Genomic DNA, 16,081 nt, shown 5'->3' on the forward strand with positions numbered 1-16,081 from the left:
TTGGGGACCTGACGGCACCAACAAGCTCCAGCCGCCCCGGCCAGCTGGTAACCACCTCCGCGTGTCACGTCCTGCAGCTGCCTCTTCCCTCACCCAAGCGGTTCGAGATAGTCCTCGGGACCTGTGGATTACACCTGGAAAGCAAACACAGATCAGCTCAGAGAAAGCACAGGAGAACCTCGGCTGACAGTAAGGAAAACGAACACTGGGTGCTGTTCCACACGCAGGCAACTCAGACCAGTCTTACGCGCATGTTGTAACCACTCGAGGCATAAACTGCAGTTTGTCTCGTGCAAAGCTGGGCCAGAAAATCAGCTGGGCCTGCCGGGCAAGGCCTCCTCTTGGGAAGTCACAAGACCTGAATCTCAATCCTGACTCAGCCTGCCATATGGCCCCGGGTAAGCCACGTCACCTGCCCATGCCCACAGCACTGTCCTCCCCTCCGCTGCGAGGCCGGTGCTGGTGCTTTATTTTAAGACCGTTCCTGGAGATCGATAATTACACATGAAACTCAGGCAGCAGAATGGTTCCAAGGCCTCATAGCTAAAGACAAAAAAAAAAAAAAAAAAGAGAACATAAAACTTGGAAGGCCTGCAGATTTCAACAAACAGAAGAACGAACCCAAGGTGCTTTCTCTGGAGGGGGGAGATGCTCCTTTCAGGATATTTTTACAAGGTCATGGTTTCCAATTTATTCTCTCAGAAAGCTTTTTTTTTTTTTTGTAGCAGTAAGCAGTGTTAAAGAGGTAAAGAAAAGTCATTACTCGTCAACAGCCAAGCCCTTATCTATGTGACCATGAGGACCGCGCGCACATGACAATTTTGTTCGTTTTTCTCAGCCCGATGACGAGGAAAGGAAAGGGGGGAGCACAGCCAAATTCCCCACAGCTGGTCCTCAGCTGACCTCCACCACCGGCAGGGCATTGTGCAGACACTGAACACACAGCATTCCTAGCAGCCCTGCCAGAATGCAGGGCAATGAATCAACAGTTCACAAAGGGAAAGCTAAGGACAACTGGATAAGTGGCTTACCCAGGATTACAGAGCAAGTCCGGTGCTTGGACTTGCTATAGCTGTGGAGCTATAAAGGAAAGCAGGGTTCTGTGTTCCTATACCACCGTGTTTTTCGGTGACATTGTGGCAGAAGGTAATTTTAAAGGAGATTCTTTATAGGTGTGCAGTAGGTGTCCAAGGTGTACAACAAAACAAAGCGTTCAGATACTTGCTGGGAAGTTTCAAAGAGGAGATCCCGTGTATCTCTGCCCGAAACAATATTATTGGAAACGAAAAAACCCACCCTCATACTGAAGCCAAATAGCTACGCCAGTTATTGAAACAGGTCAGAAGAACACACACCCTTTCATTTCCACTCCTCGTGCAGACAAAGAGCCCAGCAACTTTAAAGGAAGCCCAGCACCAGAAATGCCAGAAAAGTGATGTTAGGGGCAGCGAGGTGCCAGGGCAACGGTGTGCCGCAGGCAGACCGCCTGTTCTCCAAGCGAAGCCCACAAAAAGATGCCTTGCAGGATCAGGCCCATCCGAGGAGCCCACCCAGCAGCACACACAGGCTTGTGCACGAGCGCTCCAGCAATTCAGCCTTGCCCTTCTCCGGGTGCTCAGATGGGCACCGATCGCGCTTCTGATGCATACGCTGGGTGAGATGGGCTTGCTCGCGTGTCCTCGAGGACACTGCACAGAGAGAAGGAGGCGATGGGCCAAGGCAAAAGTCCCTGCAGCAGAAGCCTGTTGCCCCGGCACGCGACAGATGCAGAGCAGGAGCAGACCGAGATGCCGGAGCTCAACGCCTTCGCTTGCTCATGGACCGGGAACGTCACTCGGGAGCAGCGGCTAACAAGCAGGTTTCAAAAGAAAAGGTCAATAAAAGCTTTATGGGTCCGTATATCATTTTGTTTCAAACACGTGCCGCTCGCTCTGTTTATTCTGCCTTCCCTTCCCACCCGCTCTTTGGAAAGTCGGTAATTGCTATAAAAACAGCGCTCCTCGTAGGGCGCAGTCCCCTCTGCAGGTGACGAGGCTCTCAGGTTTTACAGCACTGTGAGACTCGGTGATCTCACGTATTTACAGTGATTATCATTGCTCACACACGTTGACAAGTATCCTCACTGCGTGCAAAAAGCACTTATTACGAACGGGCTGACTGAATTACAGCCAGACAAGCCTCTCCGATCAGGCGAACGTGGAGGAGAAGCCCCGCCAGAGAACGCCACCGATCCCCGTGTCGAGTGTGATCCCACGCAGGCTGAAATTTCCAAAAGCTGCTCCAAGGAACTGGGCACCCATTTGGTGGAAACTTTTAAAAGGCTCTGCCACAGCCTCTGAAAAGGCTGGGAGGAGAGCAGGAAGAAAAGAGTTCTTTCTCAGCGTACTTTGTACAAAACTAACTTTACTCTTTCCCTTCTATAGGAAATTTGCTTCCATTGTTTGGGATCTGTTTGGGTGGTTGTTGGGTTCTCCCTTCCCAAAGGGAATGGCAGGAAAAGAAATACATTGAAAAATTAGAAAAACACCAATTGTTTTATGAGGGTTTTTTCTTTAAAAAACTAAGAAACCGCCACACACCCTGGGCTGAGCGCCTGCAATCAGGTGTAATATCTCGAGCTACACTTCATGCACACTCTCTCTCTCTCTCTTTTAATTGCCTGCACTTGATTGTATCCCTTTAAGGAAATAGGAACGAATCCAGGAACCTTTGTGTTGTTTATTCAGCGGGAGATTAGCCCAGCCTGATAGCTCTGAGCTAACCCGTGCTGCAATATCGATGGGTGACTTCACTATGGGATGTGCCAGGAAGATAAAGAGGTATATCCCAGAACCACGGACTGCTGGAATGGGCTCCGCCATTCACAGCAGCATCTCAGAAAACGCACTCTGCTCCAGTTCAGCACTTCCCTCACCTCAAACAGGAACTCGTTTTTTACGACTTGTCACGCCAACTTCTTGAACTTTGTCAAAGACACCTGCCGTGAAGAAACCTGCTGGATGCAGGCTGCACGCCCCTATCTGCGTCCAGCTGGAGACGGCTCTCTGCTTTATTTCAAGGCGTGAGCGCTGATGAACTTCCTGAACTGCACTCGCTGCTGCCTTCTGAGCTTCTCGGCTCAACACCGCAACAGAAAGCACCGACACAAGCCAAGAGTCATCGCAGCAACGTCTCCAAGACCGCCAGGTGTCCACGACATCCCCTGACAATATCCTTTCCCCAGGAGACGGCCACAAATGCTCCGTCTCCGTCGCGCCCACGCACTGCCCCTCTGCCATACCTATCGCGAGCCAGGGACACTCTGCAGCTGTCACGCCGGCCGTGTCACCCTGCTGGCACCGCAAACACCGCGGGCGTGTGTTTGCTCTGGAACCGCTCCTGCTAGCCGGGGTTTTGGCTTTGGTTGGGTTGTTTTTCTTGGGGAGCGGGAGAGAAAGCATCAGTTTTTCCTCCAGCAGTATTTGGGCCGAGAGTTAATTCTCAGCAATTAAAAACTAAATCCAAAACACATTTTTTCCATAAACAGCTAACGGTCTAGGATGTGTCAATATAACTAGCATGCAGCTGATTTTCCACAAAATAAAGAACATGCCTGCAACAAAATATGACAAATAGCAACAGCCAGCTTAATAACAAGTCATTTTTAAAAATTTCTTCACTTTATAAAGTCTTTCAAGTTTCCCCAAACTTTTTTTTTTTTTAATGAGACAAACCAGAACATTGCGACATCTCCAACAATGCAACGTAAGGATTCATCTCATACACCCCGACGGCAGAGGAATGGAAAAACCCCACAACATTACGCCCTTCGGCGTCACGAAGAAGTCAGTGCACTTCCACAGATCGGAGATCTCGCTGCACATCCACAAAGGACACAATTATCCGGAAGAAAGTAAATATCGCTCACTTAGTCAAGTGGAGAAGGCTCTGAGAGGGATCAAGTTTCTCGCTGATGCCACTGCTGTTAATGTTCCACCACAAGTATGTGGTTGCTAGAGGACAGGGGCAATCAGCTCGAGCCCAGCAATTGAGAAAGACAGGATATTTTACCCGTGACGAGGTAACACAACCTTTATTCCCCGCTGAGCGCTGCCGGCAGCGTTGCGAAGCTGAAGGTTGGCGCTTTGAGCACAGCAGTCAGGAGGCAGATCGCACCTCGGGGCTGTCAAAGAATTTTTACAGGAGAAGACGTCAATCCAGAGCAGCTCCTTGGCACCTTGAATGGAACATCACTGGCAATTTCTTCCGAGCTCCGCTGCCTTGAGCAAGGGGAGCCCTCAGTCCTCTGCTGGTCACGAGCCACATGCACCCTCTTGGTGTCTTCAGAGTACTCGAAAGGCAAAAATGTATTATCCAGAGACACATTTTTGCTGAATAAATGGACGAAAGGTCCTAAAGGATACACAAAAGCTTTGAACGCAGAAATTTGTTTTTACGGAGTCATGCACATAACCAACTCCTGGATGGCAGAGCCGGTAAACAACTGTCCCCAGTCACTGTCATCTCGGAGAGAAGAATTCGGCAGCCTCAGATAAAATTGGGTGGTGCACACAAAGCACAAGGAAGCACTTCTTCACGCGCTGTTAAAGCGTGGAACTCCCTAACACAGGATGCCGAGGATGTCATACGCATCCACGGGCTGCAGAAGTGGTTAGTTTTTCCTTCCTGAGTTTGTCCATAAAGGGCTGTTACAAAAAATCTCTCTTTTTAGCTGAGAGAAATCTCTGAGCCACAAGCAACCGACCGAGCGTACTAGGGACGTATTGTTCTGCATTTGTGATGGGAAGAGGAGGGTACCTGCTACCAGCTGCTGTTGAATACACGGTGCTGGTTCAGCCTGGCCATTCCTCTAGCTGGATCCCAATCTTGTTGCCACTTCTTCATTAAATTTCCCAATAGCTGGCCACTGTTCTGGCCCCGAGCCCCTCCTGGCCCGCTGCAAGGTTCCTCAGCAACTTCAGTGCCCTCTTTGCGCAAAGGCTAAAAATCCTGTGACAATCCTATCCCAGGTGACCGGCACACTTTTCCCCAGAAGTGGGGAAAGCCTTCATCTTTGTTTAACATCCTTGACCTTGAAATTAACCTTCTACAAACAAAAATCAACAGCCTAATGCTGTCCTCCAATAGTTCCCTCACCACACACAGATAAAACACCAGACCAGAGCATCAGACCACCCAGGCCGCTTTTGAAGGAGAACCTCTACTCTACTCACACTGCTTACTGGACAGATTTCTTCTCCATCTGAGCCAGCAAGCTCTCTGCAGCACGTGAAAAACTCCTCCAGAGGGCTACAGCTGTAGGGGGTGCGTGAAGTTCAACCATTTTCTCCTCATCCAAGGCAACTCATCTCCAGTCTCTTGAAAACCGGACGCGGCCATCTCACCACCCTAACCATTTCTGGCTTGCATGGATGTTAGCAACAGGACCAGGGAGAGAAGTTCTACCTCGCCGTGCTGAATCTGCAAAGCACACTTCAAGGACAAAAACACTTGGCAAAGATTAGCGAGCGGGAATGAGCAGGGAGAGGATTTCTAGAGAGCACAGCCCCCGGAGAAGCCTGTCTGTGGCTGGCACTGTATTGGTTTCGCCCACGAGCAATGCATGGGACCCACGGGCAGTTTGACCTTCCCGCAGTGCTGTTAAAACAACAAACACAGCTGGGTGAAGCCGATTTCCAAGAAGCCCGTTAACCCGTTCCCTGCCCCACCAAAACGCCCGGATCGCTGCTGCGTGACACCTGGGTACCTCTCAGCCGAGGCCCCACTGGGATAACAGTGGGTATAAAGGTACAGGCTCGTCCCTTTCTGCGAGCTAAGGAGGTGCCGGCCGTGCTACGCACCTTTCCTGAAATGCCACAGGAACCTGAGCACTGGAAAAGGATGAAATCCGTTTCCCGAGCACAGACACCACCTGGCTATCAGGCCACACGAAAAGTCTTGGATCCAGGGAGTCAACGCTCCCGCTTCCTCCCCATAAAGGAGAGAGGATCCACTCTGAACGCCCAGGAGCTCCGGGCTCTCCCACGAGGTACCAGAAATATCCGTTCCCTTTCTCACACGGGGGGGACAATCCCAAGAACATACAGAAAGCCTCGGAGTGCCACAAGACGGAAACCCGGTGTTTTAAGCAGCCGCAAGCCCTGAACCACTCCTCCAGAAAAAACACGTGCAGCGCGCACACGTTCCCCGCGCACCGGGGAGCGCAAGGAGCAAAAAACACAAGGAATGTTTTTAAAGAATAATTCTAAACTTTCACAAAGCATGCAGAAGAAAATCCTTAGTTTTCAATCTAGCCAGCTCACGACACCTGTTTCATGAGAAAATATCACAATCCCACATACTGTAAGCTCATACTTCTTCTTCCTTTGCTCTGGAAAACGTAACTATTGCAGTGATTACCCCAAAGCCACAGTTCCAAAACCATCGAGTCACCAGAATTAGTTAAGCGACCTGCAGAACCTTATCAAAACTGAAAGCAAGTGTTTTCAGCCCAAAACGCGCAAAGACGTTGGGTAATCTGAAAAAAAAAAATGAAAAATTAACCATCTGCTAATTAAGCGTCTCCAGCTCTTCCAAACCAATCAATACATTTCCCCCCTGCCCCGGGAGCAGCGACATTTTCCTGCAGGCACACGGCGTGCCCCTGCAGGCAGCGGGTCTGTCCCGTCCCCGCTCTGCTTCTTTAAAGCAAAAGCAGGAAGTCAGAGCAGAAAGTCCCAAGGCAGCAACCGCCGAGACACAGCAACTTGCAAACTCCTTCAGTCTTCCTTCTGCTCAAATAATTCCTTGCCTGAGAGAGGCTTTCTGCACCTCCTTTCCCCTGTTACACAGCCTCCTCTCCTCTCTCCCCGCGGCTGTCCCCAAATACCTCGAGAAGCAGGACGGTGTCGTTCCCCTTCCCTGCAGCCAGCAGTGTTCCACACCAAAAAGCCAGCGAAGAAATGACACCGCCACTGTAAACAGAGAATCAGAGCAGGTCCAAGCGAGGAGGTGTGGTTTGCAACGCTCCCCACGCATCGCATCCCCTTTCCAGCAGAGGCTAGCAGCAGTCGCTTCGGAAAGCAGCACAAGAAATCTTGCCATTACGTTCCCCAGGCAAATTCCTCATAATCCTGTCTCACACACAGCTGGGAAGAAGGGCTCGTTTCTGAGCTGCCTAGGGCAAGAGGGGAAGGAACGGTAAGAAGCAATGCTCTCTCGTCCAGTGCTGACCTTACAGGCACAGCTGGAGCTCCTCGGGGAAGGCACACAGCTTGCTGCCTACCTCCCGTCCCGCTTCTGCAAGGACCGGGCTGGAAACTGTCCCCATGAATCCTGCCTTAAGTTTGATTCCACTTTTACATAGCTGGCTACTTCCTACTTCCCAAAGAGAGCTTGGGAGAAAGGAACAGCAAGGCAGAAGGCTACGGTGCAAGGAGCAGCTTCCCAAAGCACAGCAGAACGTACCCCGGCGGTGGGACGCACACCACGGGACTTCCTCAGCCAAGCAGCCCGAGACGCCACCACCCTCTATCCTGCCACCAGCCGGAGTGCTCCTTCATCCCAGAGCACCACCAAAAGGAACCAAAGCCCTCTGCCAGTCTGGGATGCTGAACGAGGGTGGGGGTTTGTCGCTCAAAGGCAGCTCCAGCTGCATCACCTCCCCTTAGTGACAAAGGAAGGAAAAGCGAGCGCAGTGAGAGCCCAGCATGCCAACTCGTCATCACTCGGCATGGTTTCATCCCCTGTGCTCACCCCCAGCCCAAACGCCTCTTTGCATCAGCCTCGAGGATGCTATCTGCCCAGCAAACAACCTTTGTTGTGCAGGGCACGGCAGGGAGCAAACCCCGCTCTCCCACCTGTTTCCCACTGAGAAGTCTCTGCCTGGCACCTGATCAGCAGAGACCTCATCAGCCTACAGACTGCGAAGGGGGGAGCTCCACACAGCCCCATCCTCCCAGCAGCAGGCAACGAGGGGATCCGCAGGAAGCAAAGGTAGAGGTGGGTCCTTCCTCGTGTGCTTTGCTTCCCTTAGAGGAGGGTAGGAGCACAACCGGACAGGAATGCCTCCCTGCAGTCCCAAAGGTGAGACGACAAAACGAGGAGGAAAGGCTCCACAGGAGCCATCACTAAAGCATGCCAGTTCCTCAGCTTCACAGCCCGAACCACCACAAGGCCCCTTTCTTCCCTGCAGCCAGCTCTCCCAAGAGGTCTGGGAGGGCTCTGTGCTGCAGGATGGCAGCCCTGCTCCCCTCCACGGCTCCACTCTTCTCCTCCCTGGCTTCGCCTCAGCCCCAGGACCACACACCCTTTGGGGCAGGCTCTAGCAGTGCACCCGAGGCATAAAAAGATCAGACCAAGCGAGTTACCTGCCTCTGAGCAGGGGAATTTACTCACCGGCTTGTTTACTGTTGGTGCAGAGGCGACGCTTAACGCTGAACCGTGGTCCCAGCTCGCACGCCTCGTATCGGCTGGGGCGCTGCGAAAACAGCACCCAGAAGGCAACGAACCGCTCTTCTGCGCCTCAGGGCCTGCTCCTCTCTAACCTCCTCCTGGAGTCCTTTATAAAGCCGCTTCTAGTACTGACCACGACAAAAAGCTTATTCAACAACAACAGAAAAAAAGCATTTTGGAGCCACATTAACGAATCTTTAGCATTATGCAGGTAAAGGTCAGGGAACACAAAAAGTTATGGTTCCCATAGGAATGCTAATTCAACCATACCGCACATCCTGTGCGTTCAGTTGTACGCGGTGAAAAGAAAAAGCCTTCACCCACCGCTGCCAGGAAGGTTTCTCATTTCCTAAAGACACTTGAACGCCACCCCACCACACGTTCATTGTTCAGAGAAGTGGATTTTCGGATCGGATTGGATTAAGCCAACCTAAGCATCGTTGCAGCCTCCCCATAGCTGGGCAATCACAAGGGCTCTCGAGCACAATTACAGACCGAGCGTTATTCGCCCAGCCTGAATCGAGAAGAGAGAGCCAGGCGTCAGAGCAGGGTGAGTCACCAAACCGTAGCCTGCACTGATCCTGCACTGGGATGGGGGGATCCTGCACAAGGAGAGAGGGGAGAGAACAACCAGCCAACCCCCAACGCACCCATAGCTCGTACGTGTTAATCCACTTCTACAAACACCAACTTCTTTGACAACAACGGCTTGACACATCCCCCTGCCTAGCACCCCACCTCACAAGTTCAAAAACGGGAGGCGAGCAGCATCACCGCAGGAAGGCAGAGAGAAGGGGACCAACAAAACAGAGAGAAATGGGGTTTTCTACATTAATATCACTCGGTGAATCTTACTAGCCGACGCCGCGTTCTCCCGAGGCAGTGCTCTCCTCCTGCAGCAGCTGTTTGCTCAGTGCGGTTTCTCTCTCCCCACGTGCAGGGGATGTGGGAAGGGAACGGTGCTCGCACCTCAGCTGGATTAGCGGTCTGCAATTTAAATCAGCTAAAGAAATCGTGTTGAAAGCAGGACTGAGTTAAGCGTAATGGGAGAGGCTTGTTCACTTCCCTCCCTGCGGATCCGTCCTTTAAGACCAAGGACGCCTCGTACGGGAGAACAGGCCCATACACACATCACAAGGAGATAATGATACACCAACCCTAAGTTGGCAAGAGCTATTTACGGGATCATCGGGAACGAACCGCTGCCACATTGACCTCTCTCCAGCACAAATGCATGTGTTGCTGCACTTGCTGAAGAGCTTCGGACATCTTATCTGTATATTTTACATAAAGCCCATACCGCTCTTCCCAGAGCGAATAACTACAAGTGGTGCATTTGCATTCAGCGGCTTAGAGCGAGCAACCAGATTTGCATTGGAAGCAAAAGACTTTTTTTTGTGCCATAGGAAACGCATTAAATCAAAGGGGTTTGTGCATCTGTGTGGAGCAGAGGATTATTCCTCTGGCGCCGTGTCTAAATGCCAGTTTGGGAGGGAGGGAAGGAGGGTGGAAGAGAAACCTTGCAAACTCCTGTAAGAGGCAAAGAGGGGGAGGAGGAGGGAAGGCAGCTCTCACGCACAGTAGCAAAGCGTACAGAAGAAGCACGCATTTGCAGGGGCATCTGCGTTTGTCCTTCTTCCCTCCAATAAATCCAAATTCTTTCCCGAGTTCCCACGATACAAGGCAGAAGGGCACAGCTCAGCACAGCAGACACCCTCGAGCTTCAAAACCCGGGCAGCTGAAGAGAGAGGCTCCGCCAAGCGCTGCCGACAGAAAACCCCTCAGCCCTGTCGGACACTGGGGCACCTGCACGGCCCTGCTCAGAGGACCCCAAGCTCTGCAGGCCCACCGCTCACAGAGCTGCAACTCCAGCCCTCAGCAGCACAGGCGCGCACAGCGCAAGTCCTGCCGGCAAAGCCAGCGGGTGGCCGTTCCTTCTCTCACACCCCTCAGGCCTTGCTGTCGCCGTCCCTCGCGGCACAACCGCACCACTGTCACACCCACCTCCCCTCCAGGTCTCCGCATTTCGCAGAGGCGAGGCCTGGCAGTTCCTCGGGGCTGCGCGAACCCCGGCTGGCGGTTAGCCGCGCCTGCCAAGGGTAACAAGGATTTATTTGGGCACGGTTTATCTTATCTAAACGATGACGCTCGCCTTCCTCCTTGGGCAAAGCTCAGGAGCTCTGTGTCTGCTCCAGGAGGGCGGCTGGACAAAGGCCAACGTCCAGGAGGAGGCCTCTGGTGATTCACAGCGGAGAGGGAAGGCCAGCCTGCTCCGCAGGGCAACCTGTCCCACCTGCAAAGCAACACGGATATTTGCATTTGGCCCACAAGCGAGAGCGAGGTGGAAAATAAGTCTCGGCAGTATTTGCACACCTCATCCCTTCACCTCAGCCGCTCCGGGCACGGTCACGCAGCTCACTTTCTCTGGATGTAGCGCAGCCGCACTAGTCCTTGCCGGTAGATAAGGCTCGGGCCGGTTGATGTTGTTTTTCTGGGAGTTAGACCATTTGTCTACAGAGGAGATTTCCAAATCCGTCACACTGCCAACCCACAGGCCGCCCACAGCTTAGATGAGCTCAGTCTCCTCTTCTCCATGTTACAGAGGGGAAACTAAGCCAGATAAAAGCACTGCTCGGAGATGTTTTGCTGAACGTGACAGAGCATTCAGCGTATTCAGCTACTGGAACAGCGAGGGCCATCAAGTTTTCCTGTAGTATGTACCAGATGTGCCTCCCTGCACCTCTCCCAAGCCCCCACGTGGACTTTTTCTGGATTATTCCCCAAAGGTTTGTTTTTCTCCACCTTTCAGGGAAGCGTGGCAGATAGCAGATGTAGCACCCTGCACCTGCAATCCGCCAGCACAAGCAGCCCCCAGCGACTTAAACCCCCGCTGCACTCCTACAGCTCCCTGCACATGCCCCTAGGCTGGCTCACACAGCTCCCTCCTGGCTAACTGCTTTAATTACACCTTAGGCATGGGTCACCAACACTGCACAGCCTAAACATTTCACATTTCTATTTTTACACCACGGGGATACCAGTCTTAGACCTCCAAAGGCCTACAGGTATATCCTACTTGTTATTCGTTTGAGGAGCATGAGATAGGAATCAGTGAGCGGCTGGACCCTGTTACCTTGATTGCACAGCTACAGCAACAGGAGTGGATGCTTTCAACCTTCACAGCATCGCTTTGGCCTTCAACCTGCACACATGCTGCAGGCTAATTCTTTCAAAAAGCTGCAGAAGAGGTCTTAAGAGCTACTCGTTCTTTCATTTCCTCTTCAGAAGCGCAGGTTGCCTTGCCCCACGTTACATTACGTGCTTTGAACGCTGACATCTTCCCGCCTGCCTGACCTTCCCAGCGTTACAAGCTCAGGCCAGCCCTGCACTGTCACAGCAGACGTCAGGAGGTTCAGGACTCCTGGTTACATATATAGAGGTCTCCTGCCATCCTCAGGACAACACCAAGTGTACCTGTAGGACTTTCAGTTTTGTGTAATTGTTGCACATCCTCCCGAATCAGGCAGTCTCTTCCACGTTGACAGGACCATTATCTCGTGCAGAAAAGCAATACAGCCTCATACCAGCACAGAGATTAAGACTAGAGGCAGACACACAACAGCTCCTCCTTTGGATGACATCTCTGCTAAAGAGATGCCCTTCAAGCACACACTTCACGGCCCATTATCCCAACTGCAGTCCAACTAGACAGAAAGAAGGGATGTTACAAGCCTCTTCCTTCTCGATCTTAGTACTTGGCAGATTTTCCCCTAGTTATGCCAACCAGCTAAGAGCACTGTACCCTTTCAGTGCACTGCACCATACCCCACTTCCTTCAAAACAACCCTACGATTAAAGTCAGTCTCTAACAACACAAGACAATTTATGCCCCCGCCTTAGTGCTCTATGACAAGAGGTAAGAGGAAAACCCTTGGTTAAAAAGTCCACAGGGCTTCCCAACCACTTTGTCCCAACCCAAAAGAAGCACGGGAAAGATAACCAAGGCTCCAGACATCATTTGAAAAGTCACAGTACCACAGCCCGTAACAGCCATTAACATCAGGTTTGCCATCATTTTCTCCCAAAGCTTACACAATTTGTTATTCCACTTGAAGTGCTTAGGTCCTGCAGTCAAGCAAAAAACTGAGATTCACGCATTCCTGGCAGCTTATACAGAGACACAGAAATATCCACAACAACCAGAAATATTTAAGGCAGATCAGCATGAGAAAACAAATTAATAACACCACTTTCAAAAAAAAAGCCAACACTTAAGTCATCCCATGGCACTTTTTTTTTTTTTTTAATGTCTGCCTGGTGATTTTCAAACACTTAGGGCTGCCAAACTTTGCGAACATATGGCCTGAGAAGAGCACGTTGTGCTTGTTACTGCAGCAGAAGTGTACAGGGAACATTTAGTGAACCCACCTCAGTGCTCCCTGAAGAGCTGCAGAGGTCAGGTTTGCTTAGCAGCATGTGTAATTAGGTCCATACTTAGCAAAATCCATCTCGAGATCTGCCAAGAAATTAAGGTTTTAGACAGCAAGATGAGGGAAAGAGAAAACTGTTAGAAAAATACTAAGAGAGGCAATTGGAACGACACTGAGCAGGAGTATCTCCATTTCAAGCTGCTGGGCTATGCCGTACTGCAAAGGGAGCACAGCAACAAAGGACAGAAAGCCTTACTGTTTCAACACTGCTCTTTGGATGCTACAACAAAACGGATCATTCAGGATTCAGATTTGTGAAGTAAAACAAATATTTCCATCTTGGCCTTTATATGGACAACAAGTAACGGTGTCTGGCAGGAACAGGGAAGACGCTGCTCTGATCAGCGGAAGAAAACAGACTACAGCTAAAGTTTCTTGTCACTGTCTTTAAAGTTAAGATGAGCTCCTGCAAGCAGGCAAAAAGAGCTGGGAGGATTCAGTCCCCACAGCAGCCTTATCAAATCAAAAAAATTTAGGCAGTGTGTAACATGTGGGCTATATTATGGAAACCAAACCTAGTTTACTGTACGTGAGGATCAATATCTGCAAAGCTGTCTGACCATGAAGAACGCAGTGCCGGGAGCTGTGCCTATTGGATTTATGTTACTTGTCAATCGAACCTCATCCCATTAGTTTATTCTCCGGGGCTGCCTGGCAAAGTCACGAGTAACAGCAGACCCCAGCATTGCCCGCAGACTGCTGTAGACAGCCACACATGGAGCCCTCATCTGCAATACAACTTTCAGACCAGTAGATGAAAGTCTTGATTCATTACATGCACCAAATTGAGGCGGGGGGTTGTCCTACTTGAAAAGGACAAACAAAACAGGCAAGCAGACTTTCCAAACAGACACTTTACAGTACCCAGCTTAGCTTGCCACTGTCAGCAGAAAGACAAAAAGAACGATACCCTGAAGAATGCTACCCCCCTCTGATCTAGCACAGGGATTCCCATAGCTCTCAGCAGATGGATATGCATGTTTGTATGTATATACCTGCTTATATGATCCTCAGAAATAAATATAGCTTTAGAACATGAAAAGTAAGGTTAGAATTGCTCCTGAACCTGCATAAAGTAAGCCTAGAAGCTACCAGTTTTCCGGGAGTCCCAACAACCACCGTCTCCCTCAGAACAACCAAGGATTCAATAGGTCACGTTTAAACAAGGAAATTGTATTTTGATTATCACGTCTCCTCAGGACATTCCTGAGCACAGCCATTTCTCTCTATCTGAGGCTGGCAATCACTGGCCTCTTTTTCCCCTTGCTGTTTCAGGAAGTCCTACAGGAAGGATCTGAGGTTTAATATACAAGTTCACTGAAGTGCATGCCATGCTCACTGGACGTTAAAGAGAAAGATGCTGCAGTCTGAAGGCAAGGCTGTCCCTTATGGGAGGGAAAACTCTCGAATCTCTTCAGAAGGGAAGGAGAAGCACTAACATAGCTGCTATAGCATGGCATCACTGATGCACAAGAGCCACAGAGGCTGCTACCACATACCCAGTGTCATCTGTACCTGGATCTTGGCAAGAAAGAACAGAGGGTGCTGGAAAAAAAAAAGGGAAAATAAAATATCTTCATTCAGTTCAGTCACTTGCATACAAGACCAAGTTCCCTGGGGTGTAAACTCCTAATTTCTAAGGAGCCTGCAGACTACAGAGCAACAGAGAGGGGAGAAGGCAAACGGGAGAGCAGTTCCCAAGCCCAGATGCACCAGGACCGCGCTCCCCATCGCCCAGCCACGGCTGCAGCTATGCCTTCAGAAGCAGCATTTGGTCAGGGAAGAGGTTTTGTGAAGGAATGCGAATCCATACCCATCTTTCGCTACGGAGAGACTACCGACAGCTGGGGAAGAGGCGGATATTTAGCTCTGAGCGAACAGGGACACTCACAGCAGACAGAAAGCCCTCGGCTCACAACTCCCCTCTCCTTGCTGCCTCCTCAACAAGCACACCGCAAAGCCGGGGAGCTCCTGCGAAGGAGCAGAGCTGGCCAGTGCAGGTAGGGAGGCCAACGTGATGAGGGGACAACAACACGAAGAGGGGATGGCAAGACGTGGGACCATCAGGTCAACCTGACGGAGGGGGCAGCCCTGCACACACACCCCATTTTCCGGGCACCACCAGCTCCCATGGGCCGGGGCAGACGGAAGGGACGAGGTCCTCCAGACGGGGACAAACACCCTTTATTCTCTCTTATCGGCCCGGCCGCCCCTCAGCAGCGCCTCGCTGCCGGCTCTGCCCCCTGAGGGGCTCCCGCCCGGCCGCCATATGGCAGCGCCCACCTCGGCCGCACAAAATGGCGGGGCGGGGGGCGGCCGGCCCGGCTCGGGGCAGGCACCGGCAGCTCCCGGGCGGCCCCACGGGGCGACACGTACCCGTTCACCCCCTCCCAGCCCCGCAGAGCCCCCGGCTCGGAGCTCCGCCCGGGGAAGGCACGGACGCTGCCCGCCCCGCCAAGCCCCCCGCGCCTCGCCGCTTACCGGGTCCGGCAAAGGGGGAGCGCAGCGGGCACCTGCGGCGGCTCTGCCCGGGGAGAAGGGTGCCCAGGGCACCGCTGGGGGCGGCCACGACCCGGAACCGAGCGGGGCCGCGGGCCGGGGCTGCCCCTGCGCCCTCCGAGCTGCCCCGGGGGGCGAGCAGCACCCCCGGCCGCCGCCAAGGGCGAGGTGGGGCCGGGGCTCGCTGCCCTCAGGCGCTCCCCCGCCGGGGCACCGGGCTGGTTTGTGGAGAAATAAAAACTTCGTAGGTTAACGGCAGCGGGTTGCGGTGCTTGGTTTTGCTGTCACTGAAGGCGAGAATGCTGTTTGCTTCGTCAGCTGCACGCTGTGGTATTAATTATGATAGTTTAGTCTGGCCTGTGCTACCACATGAAGTGGCTTTTAGCACCTCACTACGCTCAGAAGGCTGGGAAAGCTAAAAGGAGAACGAGCCCTGCAGCCCCTATCAGGCACCTGCAGTAAAAAAAACCACCCCATGTGGGTTTTGTTCCACCGTCAGCGGGGCTGCAGCCCAAGCCGAGCAGTGATGCACACAGAGCTCCTTGGGCTCAGAGCACGGAGAGCCCCTGGCTTGCCCAAACGCCAAAGGTGGCAGCCTCTGCCTGCCCCAGCGGGGCACAAACCGAGGCAGAACACACTTCAGTTCTCCAGCCCTTGGT

General features: G+C 52.1%; 1 protein-coding gene across 2 annotated transcripts in view; it reads right to left on the reverse strand.

Annotated features, from left to right (window-relative positions):
- Positions 1–11,440, reverse strand: part of CRACR2B (calcium release activated channel regulator 2B) — a 41,879-nt gene extending 30,439 nt beyond the window's left edge. The window contains exon 1 of one of the 2 annotated variants that reach the window (XM_080593840.1): positions 6,869–11,440. In XM_080593840.1, the coding sequence (XP_080449966.1) occupies positions 6,869–7,083 (215 nt within the window). In that variant the 5' untranslated portion in view covers positions 7,084–11,440. The remainder of the gene's footprint in view (positions 1–6,868) is intronic. The other variant, XM_080593841.1, reaches the window with a different exon arrangement.
- Between the last annotated feature and the right edge of the window lie 4,641 nt (positions 11,441–16,081).

This window comes from Anser brachyrhynchus (genome assembly GCF_964034855.1).
Source record: "Anser brachyrhynchus genome assembly, chromosome: 5".
Classification (NCBI taxonomy): domain Eukaryota; kingdom Metazoa; phylum Chordata; class Aves; order Anseriformes; family Anatidae; genus Anser; species Anser brachyrhynchus.